Source organism: Falco biarmicus, chromosome 9 (assembly GCF_023638135.1).
Source record: "Falco biarmicus isolate bFalBia1 chromosome 9, bFalBia1.pri, whole genome shotgun sequence".
In the NCBI taxonomy this organism is placed as follows: Eukaryota; Metazoa; Chordata; class Aves; order Falconiformes; family Falconidae; genus Falco; species Falco biarmicus.
Window position 1 is genome coordinate 29,073,339 of NC_079296.1, and position 16,728 is coordinate 29,090,066.

Genomic DNA, 16,728 nt, shown 5'->3' on the forward strand with positions numbered 1-16,728 from the left:
TGCTTCAGACCTCCCTGCCGCTGTTTCCCTTGCTATCTTTCATTTGCGGCCTGAACTCTCCAAGGCTTGGATTGTCTTTTACAATGTGTGTACAGCATCTCTTATAGAAAAGGCCTCTATCTTACTTGACCCTGCAAGTGCTACTGCATCACAAATAAAAAAAACCCAACATACCATTACACAGGTGAACTTAATCCACCAAAGTGTGCTAAACAAAAACCACCACCACAAAATCCTACATGATACCTGGTTGAAGGACTATTATGCTTAGAGCAGCAATCTGAGATTAATTGCTTTTCCTCTCAATCACTGTTTTCTACTTGAACCTTATTTATTAAGTTGTAATTCCAAAGGCTGGGTCCTAGTTCTCATCACAGTGCTCTTGCCAGTGTTTGGTCTCCATTCAAAGTGATTTTAAAGAGATCTAGAATGAACCATTCATTCAAATAATTTTCTTCTCACTTTACACTCCCCAGTGTAAATCCTAATTTCATGTGTCAATGGGAAGAGACATAGGGCATATGAATACCTTTTGTATACACACAGAGAGAAATTAAATATTTTCAGGTGCTTATTTCAAGGGCAATTAAGCAATTAGAGCCAACATGTAGTGTTGGCTAAAGTCATTATCAAATAAATGATCCATTTTTTTCCAATCTGATTTTTTTTTTAATCTGAACTGAAAAGCCCAATACTCACCCAGGGCCAAAGATTTCATCATGACATCTTACATCAGCTGGAGAAACAAAGGAGCTGAGAGAATGAGAATAACAGTAATAGCACAACGTGCATGATCTTGGGGTCCTTGTATACACACTGTCACTAGAAATAAATAGCTGCTAGCTCCAGCTGCTCCTCATATTAATCAATAATAACAGGTTCATTTCTTACAACAGAAAAGAGTGGTACTCTTGAGGAGTTTCCATATTTTCCCATGTAATGTAAAAGAAAACAAGACAATTGTGAGAAAAGATTTGCTGACAGAGCATGAAAGTGCAGTTAGTGCCAATCACCTAGCATTGTCCTAGATATGGTGTAATAAGAAACACAAAGTGCTAAATGTATAGTACATGTATTAATATGGCCAAACAAGGCAACATAGATTTGATGTATACATACAGATTTGGGTTGCTGAAAAGTGCAGGCATATTTATATTCTCTCTGCATTTTAAGGAGCACCCTTGCACTTACCTTAAAAATGAGAAGAGATATTTCCTCCATAGACCAAACCACCAGTTCATACTGAATAGGTGTATCTTTCACATACATTTACAAAATTTGCAATTTTGATGTACTGCGTGGAGAACTTTTACTGAAGCAAGCTATGTCAGTTACCACATGTTATTAAGGGTATGCATTCGGTTAGTGATTTTCTACCTATAAAGCTCCCAGGTTCATTATAAAATTAAAGTTGAGGCTCTTCTGAGGTCTGTTTTAAAATCGAATAATAATAAACGCTGGAGCCACTGGCATAACTGATACATGTTTCTGTAGGTACAAAAGAAGAGAAACTAAAAAAAGGATTTTCCCCCCTGCCCTCTAACAGAGTAGAAAGGAAATCCGCATCTTTCCCATGGTAAGCATTCACTTTCTCATCACCATGAATAACAGCCAAAGCAGAGTAACATTCAGTAGCATTAGCAATAAGCCTCAGAATCACAGAACCATTTGCCTCTGACTTAATTAGTTTCTTCTGTAAGAATTAAATTGTATTTTCCTCACAGAAGAATGTCTTTCTGAATTTTATTGCAGTCTGGTATTAATATTCAAATCCAACAACCCCTCTCAGGCACAGCAGAATGGCTCCATTTATTTTACCACAAGAAAACACAATGCAGCCCCCAAGTGTATATTTTCAGTGGGAAAGAGAAAGGATGGCTAGCTATTTACAAATGAGCCAGAGAACAATATTGTAATATTAAACATTAATGTTATTATGGAATATAAGACAAACTCAAAGGAAGCATGGTAAGGTACAGCCTCTGGTGAAAATGATTTGCCCTTTTGTTCAGCTTCTTTAGTAATCTGAACAGCTACAGTTCACCTGTGGGTCAGGGCTCTGCATTCAGGTGATTCAGGTGAATCATCCACATCAGTAAAGGCCCTGGCAGTGGTTCCCAGCCTATGTACTGTGAGGCCATAGTACATGACCCAAAGACTGCTTGAGGCCCCACAAGTCTGAAGCAGTGGCGAGTCTCCTCCATGAACTGCCACACAACGCCACCACCTCCTCCTGGGCATGCAATTTGACATATTTTTCTATTCTTCACACAACGGGTCTTGCTACTACTCCATATAAAAAAAAAAAAAAATTAGGTAGGATTTACCCCATACTGAACACAATCATGAAACCTTCACATCTGCAGTCTTTGCCAGTCCTTCTGTAGCTTCTTCCATGATGTAAAACAGGTTTGTTGCACCTTTCTGCAAGTTATTTTCTGGCTACTACAACAGAAAGGGAACATGGGACAGCTGAACACTGAAATTGGACCTAGCATGTTAAACCACCACATTGAGCTCTCATCAAATATCTCTGCTATTTGGTTTTAATAAATAATCTTTGATGATAAAAACATACAGAACAGGACTCAAGAGTAAAACTGATCACTAAATACCAATTTCTCCATAAATCAAGTCTCCAAAAATGTCTCTCCAAGAAATCAGCCCATTTGAGGCCTCATTGTACACACGCCACTGCTTACTGTTTTCCTGCTCTTCTGAGGAGACTGAAAGGTGTCAAATTTAACTACTTCTTTTTCTCAAACATAACTACTACTCATTTGAAAGAGGAATTTGACACAGGGTATCAGGGCAAAGTACAGTAAGAGAAAGGATCTGTGAGTTACCCAAGAATGTGTAAGCAAATAATGGCTTTCCACTACTGTTACAGGCAAGATCAAAACACATTATTTTCAAGCTAACCAAAGAAAACAGAAAATCTGTAAGAAAAAGGAACTACCCTGGCTCAAAGAATAGAGTTGTTACACAAAATACTACCATCAACACATAATTCAAGATGGTTTGGACCTAATTTTCAGGATGTACAGCATTGCGCCAGGGAAAATCTGTCATTTAATGGTTGGCTGCCCACAGCATGCACAAGTGAATTATACCAATGCTTGAGTGCATTTGTTAAGTGATCACACTGAAAAGTCTGTTGGAACACTTTTATTCGAGAACGTGAATTACAGGCTTAATACAAGACTGACAAAACACAGCAAAACTGAAAACCAGACTTCTGTTGATGTTAGGCAGACTAACTGGCAGGCCTCCAGGGAATGGGCCAGCTCTTGTAGTCCATGAACATCCAAAACTTCAGCTGTCATTGCAAGCTTTGGTTGGGAGGAAAAGGAGCAACAGCCCTAAGGAGTTACATAACTCTCAAGATGCAGATGCTAGACAGACTCATGCATTATCAGCTTGTCCAGTACCACCTCCAGAAATACAATACAGCACGTACTCAAAACAGTTACTCTCAAAGTACAAAGATGAGGAACTGCCATCTTCGTTACTACAAAACCTAATTTCTACCCAACCTCAGGAACGTTTGATATATAGGATAACAGAAGGCAGTCTCAGTGCTTCAGTCAGTGAACTGCACTGCCTCTAATGTGTTCAGCTAAATTAATCAAATACAAGTTGTACTTTGACATTAAGACTGCTGCAACGATACACCTAGAAGTAATTTAGGGACTGCCTCTCTGTAAAACACAGGTATAACAGAAACCATCCAACGAATACGTTGCTGCTATCATTTGAACTGAATTTTGGATGAAATTCAGGAATTCAACAGCTAGAAGACGAACAATATATTCACTAGAGTTAAAGTATCCAGTTTTGGAAATTAAAAAAATTATAAATTTACAAATAAAGATATTGGATGTTTCAAAAGGTAAGAATAATTTAAAGGCATTACTGGAAAAAGAACTCCTTTATTCTAGACCTTTTTCTGCTCAAAATGTTAGTGATAATTAAAAATCAACAACTTTGTGCCTTCTAGGAGCAGCCACTGTACTTTCCCCTTATCCATCACCATTTTTTACCTTTAGAATGACTAACAATGTCCTACTACAGAAAATTCAATAAAGAAGCAGACTCCCACATTCCACTGTTTTCAGGAAGTACAGAACTAAGGCACTTACCTCCTATTTCTCCAAGGTGGCCAGTATTTTACAGGATCTTTGGCTCATAGTATATTTGGTCTGACATCTTCCCCTACAGCAGCATGCATTTGATACTTATAAACAGTGAACAAGAACGCGTACTCTCAGGAGTTAAATAGTAACACTCACAGCCTTGTTTTTCTAGTAGGAGATGGGGCATGGTAGCCATTTCAAAAGAAGCAGTTTTGGGAATGTTGGAATCATTGGGTTTGGAAGGAACCTCAGGAGGTCTCTAATCCAACCTTAGGCTTAAAGCATGGTCAAAACTCAATTCCCATCAGGTTGCTCAAAAAGGGATTTTTTTAAAAAAATAAGCAGTTTAACCTACTTGGGAACCATAAACACTATTATATAATCGGTATAATTAATAATTATATCAAAGCATCATTACAAGGCAAAATTTAGGTTGTTTAATTTTTAGAAGCAACTCTAAAATGTCTTGATCTGGGAATGCACAGTTAGGTTTATCTTTAGTTCTGAATTCCATGAGGTTTTAGTATTTACCTTGTAATTCCCAAATTACTGGTACCTGTTGTTACTCTTTTTATATAGACCTTACAAATAATTTACTTGAAAGATTTGTGTGCATTTATAGGTACACAAAGTAAAAGCATAAAAATTACAAATAATAACAAAATAAACAGTAAAAATTTAAGAAGATGAGGAGGTGTTTCATGTTATATTAGAAATATATGAATCTAACTATGCCAGATTTATTCAGACTACATTGCAGTCATGGTGCCAAATGTTTCCTATTGAATAGTTGTCACTGAGTATCTAGTCAGCCAAGAGGAGCCATTAGGCACAATAACTTAACAGGAATTTAAATCAGACAACTCAGACTCTTTATACCCACTGAATTGTGTAATGTTATGAGCATTAAATAGCATATATGACAATCTCTAAGATTTCTGTTTAACTAGACAATTTAAGGGTTTTTTTCATCATGTCAGAGTAATTACAATGATCACGCAATCTGTTTTCATAACTAAGCAATTGTGAAATCTAAATCTTACAACCACATTTGGAAGAACCAAACACCCGGCCAAACAAGAAGGCAGCACAGCAATTGTGAAGTACCTTGAACTGACCTAAACCAAACTTTTGCTTATTATTACTTTCAACTTGTCAAGTAAGACTGTGATGAAAGACTAAAAAACGTTTTCAGAATGTTATTCTATCATTTGTTTTAAAAATTCATGTGTTTACAGGCTATTAGTATATTTAAAGATCCATTGTGTTAAGCTTTCAGCAGCACTTTAAGGATGCAATTAAGCTTGCACTCAGCTTTAATTTAAGTATGGCATATCTATAACTTTTTTATATTGTTATCATTGTGCTGCCAGTTTGACTCATGAATTTGCTGAGAGTGCCATAGAAAATATTGACAAAAGTACTGTATTAATTATTTTACTTATGCTAGCTTTTAATTCATGGATAGAATAAGTATTACCGTGAATTTCTTGTTGTAGTTATTTAAAGTTGTCTTCCTTTGACATGAATACTCAGATACCTTGCTTGCAATAAACGATGGCACTTCTGATTCAGATGTATTCAAAGCAGGAGACTGACCTTGTTCCTAAAAAGAGGGGGAAAAAAAAAAAAAAAAAAAGAAGAGGGAGCGTGGGGGGGTGCACAACACAATTGTCAAATAGCTTAAAATACCAAAAATACATTTTATGAGCCCAAAATACATACCTTTAAAGACAAGGTAAGAGAATAATAATGCTCCTACCATCTTCCTAGGAAAAACATTTAATTTCACATTGGCTGCACTGACAATACCGGTTTATCTAGTCATTACCAGGATTTTTAATTTTCTGCCATAAATTCTTGCAGGGACTTTTCAATGGCACTGTCACTTAAAGAAAGAAAAAAACCCTCTCTAAATGGCAAATCTCTCTAATACTCTTATTATTACAGTAAGATTGAAAACCCACAAAATTTTAAGAGCGGGTAAGCTTGAAAGAACAGAGTTTCCCCAGAAAACACTAGATTATTCAACAGCATCGGGACAGGGGTGTGTGCACAATGTACAAATAACTGATTCTTTTGATCTCTAGATCAATTCAGTGGTAGAAGAAAAATGTTTATATGACTTCAAAATAAACTTTTCCCCCCTCTTCCAGGTAAAATGTAAGAAATTTTTTTTGGTTTGGACTTAACTCATTAAGCTAAATGTTCTGTTTTGGGGTCATTATAAAGCACAGGAAACATTTACAAACAGCCATAGAAGAGTCATCTCCAACACCACCAGTGTTCACCTCATGATGTGGTTTCTCACTCATCCCCTTCCACAGGTGCTGACCCAATTCAGACATCATTTTTAGATGTTCACAGGAGCAGGGAAAAGGAACCAGGTGCCAAATCTTAAATGGGCATTTCCCAAGCACCAGGCTACCTACACACTTGTTCCCTTTTTGCCTAATGTTGCCCCATTCATAATCGACCAAGATCAATAAAAAAGCCTATGGAAACCCACCCCAGTAGGCTGGGAAGGGGATTCTCCTGGAAGGAAAAAGACAATCTAGCACCAGCTTTTCTGCTGCTTTATTTGCCCAGTCCTTTAATTTCTTTGCTTTTATTAAAAGTGCCCCATTCTGAAATACTTCGGAACACCCGAAGTGTTTGCAGCATTTCTGTGTATTTTTTGCTATTTATCATTTTGTCTGAAAACATTTGGCAGATCTGCAAAAAACGTATTGCATTGCAGTATCAAAAAGCCACAGGGAAATGGCTCAACAACAACAAATATCACAGAGATACATGGAGGAAACTCACCCCAATAATGACAAACCCTTTCTCCCCTGTATCAAAAGACATGCAAACATAAAGCTAGCATCTGTGCTAGGCAAACCTATAAATATGTGTATGTGCCTTCACACCCCTCCCCCCCATAATTTCATGCTAAATTGCCTTTGTATTTGATAGAGTACTTAAGTAACAGTATTCATGCACGCACAAAAAAGGCATTTGCTTGCACAGCTGAAGGAGCAGTGAATTATATGGCAGTTTTCATGGTATACACTGAAAGAAAGGAGTTTGTGTGTAAGACCACTCTTGGGAATAACTGAAATGGGTTTCAGCCAGGATTAACAGCACAACTCATCCACTTTTGCACACATTCATGAATTATACTTTAAAATTTATTTTAAATCATATAAACTATGATTGATTACAGCTAATATACTGCTTGAAATGAGAGTGCCAGCTATCTGTGAACAAACAGAACACTACTGAAGAGAATATATAGTAAGTTATTATCTTCATTAGGACATAGTCACACAATGAATGAGCCCTAGATGTAGCATTACCTGGTATCATGGATGAGAGCAAAATGAACACAGAAACTCTGTGTTTGAGGGTAATAGGCTGGCACATCAACATCCTGTTCCTGCCTCAGCACAGATTTTTGAGTATTTTTTCCATCAGTAACAGTTATGTTTTTAATTAATAGGAATTATCTATGTACATAAAATAGGATTGTATGTAACAACAGAAGAAACTTCGGTTGGCAATGAACAGCAAAGATGTCTAGCAAACGGTAATTACTATCGTCTGTTTTTCAAGGAATATTATGATGCCTGCATGAGAACTACAGAGACAATCTCCTAACATGAGCAGAACATAAGAAAAGGATTGATATTGCTTTTTGGTAGGAAGACCAGATGAAAAAAAATAATTTGTACAGATTGTGGGCCAAACCTAAAATTTTATCAGTTAGCAATTGCAGTGTAGAACAAGCAATCCTGGAAACTCACACTACCTCAAAATAATTTGAGAAGAAACAACTACAGATATGAGAAAAACGTAACCATTAATATTCTTTTTTTTTTTTTTTTCTTTTTTTTCTTCAGATAACTCCACTGCATTAAAATGAAATTATGGTACACTGCACAGGGGAAACCACTGAAAAATATCCAAATGTGTAGGCTGCTTAACTGCTAGAGCTAGTCAGAGTTTGTACCCCACATCCAGGCTGCTGTAACAGCGAATGTCACTGCCGCTCCTTTACAGTGACATTTTCCACATGCCATAAGCAGGAAAATCAGCCTGCACCATTAGCATCAGTTTGTACAGCAGAGAGGCTTAGTTGCAGAATTAATCTTGCAGGGGGCTGCTTTGCTTTTTGTCAACCTATTTTTTAAAAATATAAAACAAAGAAGTATAATGATATAGGGAAATAACAGAGAGAAAATGGAGCAGCAGTGAATAAGGTGCACAGACACTAGAGTCTGTTGTCAGGCCATATTACTCAAAAGCCAGCAGCTTTGTAAAGTCCAGATAGCATTGATCAAATAATAAAGTCTGCTGATATCCAGCATTTTATGAAGAGAAGGCAGCCAGTTTATAAGTCTCATTTTATTTTCTGGGAAACTCTGACTGTCAGTATGAAGAATTTCTTCCATTAGTTAGAGCCTCTCTCTTTCACGAGGCAACAGTGAGACACTCTGGAAAATGCTAAATATGAGTTGCCTGTCACATGATATGGCAAAGGATCAAAAGACGCAGCACTGCCTTTTCCTAATGTAGAGGGAAATCCTTTGTTCAAGGAAGTAAATCTCTTTTCCTTTCAAAAAAAAATAACAACTTTTGGGTTCTGACTGAGGAAAATGCAGAAGAGAGGCAGTCACAGCACAATTCCTAAGGCTGCTGAGGTTACAAGCCCACTTACAGTTCTCTTCCTTTCTTTTTATGCGTCTGAAATCTTCCCTCTACCTGTTTCTTTTCCATTACCCAGGAAACAGCCCTACTTTCTAGTATGTGGGGATGCCCTAGCATACATATTAATGTCCATGTCCTGCTATTGTCCAGAATACCCATCTGCTTGTGGTGGGAAAGGTATCTCTGGACAAAGGCATTCCTTTGCCAGAGAAATATTTTTATTTCCCTTTAAAGCGGATGTTTGGCTACCACATTTCCGTAGCCTATTAAATTAAATGATGGCTATTAACTATAAAAGTCAACTGTTACCAAGTGAATCAATAAGAATTCAGATCATCCTAGATCTGGTCACCCAACCTTTCATACTCTATAAATCACTAACATCAGAACATCTCTCAGACCATTCACAATCACAGAATGATGTAGTTTAGTGATGATTGTAATGAATTTGTTAGCTAATGGTCTGTAACACTGACTTTATTCCCCTTGTTTTGCATGGAGAAGGACATTTCTTTTTAGTAATGCATTAAAACAAACGTTCTGAATGAAGAACAACCTTTCAAATAGACTACTGTAAGATCTGAAAGATGAAATCTTACTGCTATTGATATTAATGGGAATTTCACCACTAACTACATGTACACGAGATTTCACCCAAAACACTCCCCTACTGCAATCCATTCCTTTTATCTCAAAGCCTTCATGATGTAGCCTGAGTTCAAGGTTTGTTAATTCACTTTCATTTCACATTTTACAAGAATGACATAATGGACCAAATTTGTCTTCAGTGAAACTCAAATTAAATTACATTATGTACAAGTATGGTCTAGTACTTAAAAAGAAAATTAACCTTTACTTCAATCCTTCCTCATTTCTCAAGGCAGAAAAGAATTATCATGGTGACATTGCAACAATAAAATTATTTTTAAATTTGCTGAACTTCTAAAACCCTTTCTATTCCTTTCCTGTTTGCTTTACGAAAATGTTTCTTACTTGAGAGCCACTAAATAATTAAGAGTGGTCTTAACCATAAGCTTTACAGATAACAGTACAGTTGTCACTGGCTTGCTTATTGCACTCTACATTTATTAGCATGAAATCTTTATGTTTCAATAAGAACTGCAGCTCTTACTTGCAGATCCAGTCTGAAAGTATAATAATGATCTCCTGTCAGGGCTGCCACCTTTTTCAGCAGTTTCTGCTCCAACAGTATTCCAAAAGAAATTTTATATTTAAAAGAAAACTAAGAAAACCAAGGCAGTGGCCTCATTGATTTCAGCGGCGGGGGGGGGTGTGGGATGGTGGTGGAAAGTAAGCTTCATCATCATTGGAGACATTTTGGAGAAAGACAAAGGCATTTCTTGCTTTGAAAAGCAAAAAAACACATCTGTGAAAACATATTTCCTGAGTTATCTGAATCTATAGGTCTTCATGCACCGTTGAAATTAAGAATGTAAATAAAGTGTAATTTGGTTTACTTTTAATCCTGATGTGAAACTCAGCAAATTTCACAGGACTTTGCTCACATTTTGAATTTATTTCTTGTTTTTAAAGAACTTCTTTGCATTCTCAGTATTTATATTTTTGTGGCCTGTTTGCCTGTAAGATTACATAATGCAGTACTTACAAGGTTTTCAGGTTTTTCCCATTTTACATTAGTTTCTTTGGTCTATTCTCCTTCCAGCAGATTCACTGAAATATTATAAATATACTGCAAAAATACTTCATCGGAAGAGTTGCAAATATTCTGTCACGGAATTATGCTGAGTCTGAGAGCGACAGCTCCATCTGGTGTATTCACATGTCTCATTCCACCCCCCATCTCCCAGCCCTGAAGAGTTATTAAACAGTAATTCTTATATGTAAAATTCTGGAAAATAGTTTCTGGCAATGAAAGATGACAGAAAAAGTTAATCAGAAGCTATAATTTTTCTTAGGGAAGGGTGATATGTATGAATTATCCTTCATAATCTAAACATCAGGCTGATGAAGCAGCAAACACTGCAATATTGCTGGTAAATATTGCCTCACAGGAAGATACATACTATGGATCCTGCCACATCCCTGCGTTTACAGATTTCCCAGTTATTGTTTTGCAGTGGAGTCACAGTTCACACAGAGCCTAATCTAGACCTCAGAAATCAGCGGGAATCCCTCACTTCAGAGCACTTTAGATCAGACTTTCTATTCTCTTGATGTGTGAATTAATTTCTTCACCAGTGCCCATTAAATCCATCACCATGAGGCTCAAGTGCACGCAGAGCAAGGGAATAGGTTCGTCCTGCTGCAGCACAGAGTCTGTTTCATGGCCCAGCACCACATGCTGTCATCGCACTGTGCACAGCACGCCCAGGCACCCCTACCACACCCTCCTGATTTACAGTCTGTACTGAGGGTATTTAATACCACCATTTCACCCTATGCTCAGATTTGAGAAATTAGCACATAATTTTTTAAACTATGGAACAGAGGAAAATACATCATCGTTCACTGCTTCAAGGTCAAACACCATTCACCAAATAACCAGCCTGCCATTCACAATACCCTCTGCCTTACAGCTCCCATTGAGAGATAATACGATAAACCCCTTCTTTTCTTAGCACAGTTTTACCTGATGGTGCCAAGTTTGTAAGCGTACGTCCACAGAATACAGCAGCCTACATTTCACAGGTCCTCCAAGGGCCCAGTGGTTAGCTGATCACTTCTAAACAGCAGAAGTTTTAATATTTTTGTATTGTTTTGAAGAGGCAATGTATTCCACCAGGAGCCCGTTAAAACACACTGCTCTCACCGGGACATTTATCATGATGTTGAAGTATTTGTGGAAATACCACAAGTACCACAACAACAGCAAGTGCTTCGCTGATGGATATTTCGCCTTTAACAGCACACCCCACCCTTCCTGACCCCCACCCCCACCCCGCCTCTGAATGATGTATATTACCAGTTTGTAATAGATGGTATTCACAGTCTTTTTAATCTATTAAAACAGCATGAATTACTCATGTAAAATTTAGGGAAAAAAGTTTTTACATTCAAAAATTATATCACAAGGATATATGTTTTGGGGTAAAGAAAAATAATCAAAAACAGTCATTCATTTTGAATGCCACTGTATTCGTATCAAAGGATCTGTCTTACCATGAGACGATACTTCATTTCTGAATCAACTGGTCTTCCTGCTTCCATGCAGGCTGTGAACCAGGAGATATCCAGCAGTTCAAACCTGGAACTGTCACTCACAGCCTGTCCTCTCAGCCAGTCCAGCACCTCCGGATAAGAGTTGTTCTCAGCCACAATATGAGTGACAGAGTCACTGTCAAGAAGTACACAAAAAGAAGTCTTCTTTTTTCCCTGAACCCAACTGTACACAGATACAGAGCTTCTATTTCCATATTTACCTACCATGCACTTCCTGAAATTTGTAGTATATATTGTAACTTAGGATGGGGGAAACAGTTGTGTTTTCATATCGCAATGTATCTATTCCAGTCACTGACTCTAATTTGAGGAAAGCCTTTAGCCTGACAGCTCCAGTAAGTACACCATTTTCTTCCTTTCAGCATCATTTGCCTTCTGTAAGACACTAACCTATTACACATTTTTTACAACTCTGATAATGTTTGACTTGCATGAACAGCATCATAATGAAAAGGCTGCTTTACGATACCTGACAGCCCCTTCCCAATATTCCTGATCAACGAATGAAAGCTTTACAGTATTAAACAACATGTTAACAATAATTCTTTAAAGCTTTACAGCTGGTAATATCTTTTTGTAAATTTAAGTTTTCCGTACTTACATTAAGCTTTTTGCATATGGCATTGTCAAGTGTTCATGACTTAAATCTTATGAATTATGTGCTCCATCTAAAGACCACTTCCTTGCTACTAAGAGGCCAGTCTCTTACAAGGCCAGTATCTTAGTTTAGCAAACATAAAATTTAAGGATTGAGTTATTGTTCAGTAGATTATATGGTGTGCATTGCTTAAAAATATGGTAGCACAAAATTCATTACACTAAATTTAGGTTGATGTACTAGAATAACATTGGAAAGAATCCTATGATAGTTCATGATTAAAAAGGCACAGTTCTCCACCTTCCACAGGAAAAAAATGGACAGGGACAATTACATTTCAAGCAAAAATTACATACTCACTTAGGATGATCTGTGAATTTCTACCTGACCTGCTGATGTTCCTCAGCAAGTTTAGAAAATTACTCACTTGGTAGGAAATTTTGAGTGATTCCTAGGAGGGAACCCACCCCAGGAGGGTGCTGTCACCCACAAAGAATACAACAGATAAGGGAGGAAACTTCATTTTCATGAGACTTGTTGAACCTCAGTATCTTCGAAATATATACCAACATTAACTGATATCAGTGAACAGGTTCCCAAACTTCTTGGGATAAAAGGCACAGACAGACAGTGTCATTATTTGACTTAGCTCTTATAGAAATAAGCCTAGAATTGGAACATAAATCGTCCTGATGGCGGCTGCCTCTATAACCTCCTGCTAGCCCATGCCTGTAACAGCCTTGTGCATATACAGCAAATTCCAAACGGACCCCACAGGTTGCTTTACGGCCCTTCTGTAACACCTGGAGAAGTTAAGCCCTCAACTGTCCCAGCAGACAGGGCACCACTGGTAGAGATAACTGGTTAGTATGGACTTTAAAAATGATATGTGCTAACTGCTAAAGACAGATTGCACAACCTTTCAAAGCAAATTGCTTTCTAGGAGACCAGCAAAACCCCTTGGCCTACCCCTGTGACCCTGATTCATACCAATAATCGCCAATTTCATTAAGTTGCCAAATCACAATGACAAATAGTGGAGTCACCCCATAGAAAACTTTTCACATAATCCTCCAATGCACTAAGAGTACTACATTTTGGAAATAAAAGAAATGTATTGAATGCACTATACTGCAGAAATATGAAGACTGTCATGGTATAGCATAATTCTTTTTTCTGCGTATTGTGCAACTTGTAAAGCGAAGTCCATTGGAAAAAAAATAATCCAAATTCTTTTTTAACCTCAAAAATTACAAATCTAGGTTAGGTGAATCTCCATTAAATACTACTGGTTTCATTATTATTTAACCCTGCTAGATTCTACTTTAATTAAATTGTCACATCTTTACTTGAGTTAAAAAAAAATAAAAATCTGTTAGAGACATAGAACTTCTGTTTCCTGTGGTTTATTTCACTTTATATAAAATATTCATATGTAATGCATATGTACCAAGCTGCAGATCTGGGAACTTTGCCATTGCTAAGCTCACAGCAGCAGTTTAGCTGCTATGGATGAGTTTCCTCTGGTACCTGTACAGCTGTGCTTTTCTCTTGGCACAGAACGTAGCAAATTTAGCATTTCCTCTGGCATTTTCAAAAACGAAAAATCAACAATTAAATAGTTCTGGTTTATCCAGTAGCAGCTAAGCTGAAATTAAACATAACACCTGCCTTGTATACAACTTACAGAAAGTCTGAAACATAATGGCAATAAATACCTGTGTGCCGAAGCTGCCCAGATAAAGCCTCTACTCAGTCCTCAATGGACTGTTAATGAAGGACTCGGAACAGCCCAGTTCATTTTTTTTTCCCTAAGAATTCAATTAGTTTTGTATCAGATGCTAATTGCCTACTTCTGTTCAATACCTGCTTGAATCTTGCTTTACAAATTATTTCATCCTCCCTTCTTCCTCAGGCTTTCAAAGTTGATGGGATTGAAAAATCCGTGGAAATGAGCTCTTATAGGGAGGACCCAGTTGTATACTATCTGCATACAGATACACAGAAGCAATCAATACTTCGTTTTCTTCCAGCTTTTCAGAGAACATAGATAATGATGTAGCTTTCAGAAAACTGCAGAATGATATAACTAGCATTCATGAAAAACACTATTTGGAGGAAGTCTTGCTTCAATAAACGAACCCATTTTGAAACACCACCAGACAAATCTGTAGCTGGAGTCTATACTCAGCCTGAAACGCCATGTATGTGGTTTTCTATTCCCCGTTTTTTTCTCCAGTGTTCTTTTGGATTTTACCAATGCGTAAGCCAGTACCATTGAGACTCACATCAGTGTATTACTCATTAGAACACCAGAGATGTCCTAGAGAAATGCCCCTCTCAACCCATCACATTTTCCTTTCCTGTATATTTAGGGGTTTTTTCATTTCTGGGTTCGGCCATTAAGTTTAGATTAATCTTCACCTGACTTCAAGGGGGAAAGAAACAGTGGCTGATTTAGATTAGCTAAATACAGGATTCATTGATTCTAGTGAGACTGTACAAATGCATAGAAACACATCCCATGAAAAACACTTGCAAGTTCAAACCTTGCATTTTTTATTTTCCACCTGAGAAGCAGCACACTGAAAAAAGCAGACACATTAAAATTGACAGACCTAAGATATATTACAAACACAGGTTTTAGAGATGAAAATTAGAAAACTTGCTAATGTTTGCGTTCTGCTTGCTCTCTGCCCAGAAGACAATAGAAATGAACCACACTCTATGAACATCCACTGTAATCCTGAAGCATCTTTATAGCGTGAAGAGTAAAGTATATCCACCAAAGGCAAAAACTTCAACCACTGTCACTTGTATGACTGTATGTATTAAATTACAATGCTTCAAGCAGCATTACTACATGTTATTTCTATACATATAAACATTTTCCTACCTTAGCTCACTTTCTACTCTGAAACCTTTTCTTCTTGCCAGCTCCATCAAAAAAGTCCTTCTGGTCATCCCCATCTTCCTCTGCATAATAAAAATGACAAACTTATTGAACTTTATTTCATAACTGCAGGAAAGGTTTGGGGAATGCATCCCTTTCTGTCTCTTCCTCTGAGATAATACACCTGGAGCTCTGATCCTATCCATGATGCAAGGTAGAAGTGTTTTCCCTTGGGTAAAAAGGAGGTAACACACTTTCTGCCAGGCAGCAGCTGTACTTAATGTCACCCACCCATTGAAGTAATTTTCTTCAGTTTCCCCTCTGAAATCAAAACCAGGTGTTACACAAGCAAAAACATCACTTGCTTTCTACCAGCTGGGACTTCTTGCACAGAGCTACCCCAGACAGGTGCAAATATGTTTTTATTCCTTAAAACAGCCATTACCTATAAAGACTTTACACAAATAATATTGATCATAGCAAAATAATGTCAAAATATCAGCTAGGTCTTCAGCTGGTTTAATGGCACAGTTCCATCAGTTTCTGCTTTCAAATATTTTCCAAATCTAACTTTTCCAGACTGCAGGGCGCATTAAATTTCAATTCATTAAAAAAAATAATAATCGTCCTATTGTTAGCCAACAACTATGTCTTAGAATGCAACTAAATAACAGTATACAAATGTGTTGTAGAATAGCCTCTACACTTCCTACTTCTGTGTATTTAATTTGATTTAAAAGGGATAGGGTTTTTTAAAAATGCAAACAAAAAAACTTTTGAAATTAAATTTACAATAAACAAAATCCTTTGCTGTTTTGATACTAAGGCAATGAAAGACAAAGAGAAAGCATTAAAGATGTGTTTAAATATACCTTTGGTGTGCATTGCCAACATTGCTTTCTACTATTTGCCCTGGAATGTACTGCTTTCTGTGGCACGTACAGAAGGGAAAAGGTAACTACCTTCCTGCTTTCAAGCACCCAGCAACATCCAAAAAACTACAAAGGAGTTTGTGGAGACTATGTACCATCCTCTGCTAGAGATGGGGTGTTGGTTGTCAGACAACTATGCTAAAATATGTTGCAGACATTATGCTGGATCCAGTTAGGTATCACCCTAAATTTACATCAGAGCAAAGTGAGTGAGTGCAAACAACCAGATTTACAGCATGTGCATCTATTTCTGCACAAATGTACTTCAGTGGTAAA

General features: G+C 37.3%; 1 protein-coding gene across 2 annotated transcripts in view; it reads right to left on the reverse strand.

Annotated features, from left to right (window-relative positions):
* The window catches only part of DNTT (DNA nucleotidylexotransferase), a 158,264-nt gene that overhangs the window by 78,963 nt on the left and 62,573 nt on the right, over positions 1-16,728 (reverse strand). Inside the window, exons 3-5 of one of the 2 annotated variants that reach the window (XM_056352713.1) lie at positions 15,524-15,603; positions 11,970-12,144; positions 5,617-5,742 (exon numbers count right to left, since the gene is read on the reverse strand). In XM_056352713.1, coding sequence (XP_056208688.1) covers positions 5,617-5,742; positions 11,970-12,144; positions 15,524-15,603 — 381 coding nt within the window. Of the gene's footprint in view, positions 1-5,616; positions 5,743-11,969; positions 12,145-15,523; positions 15,755-16,728 lie in introns of those variants that run through there. The other variant, XM_056352711.1, reaches the window with a different exon arrangement.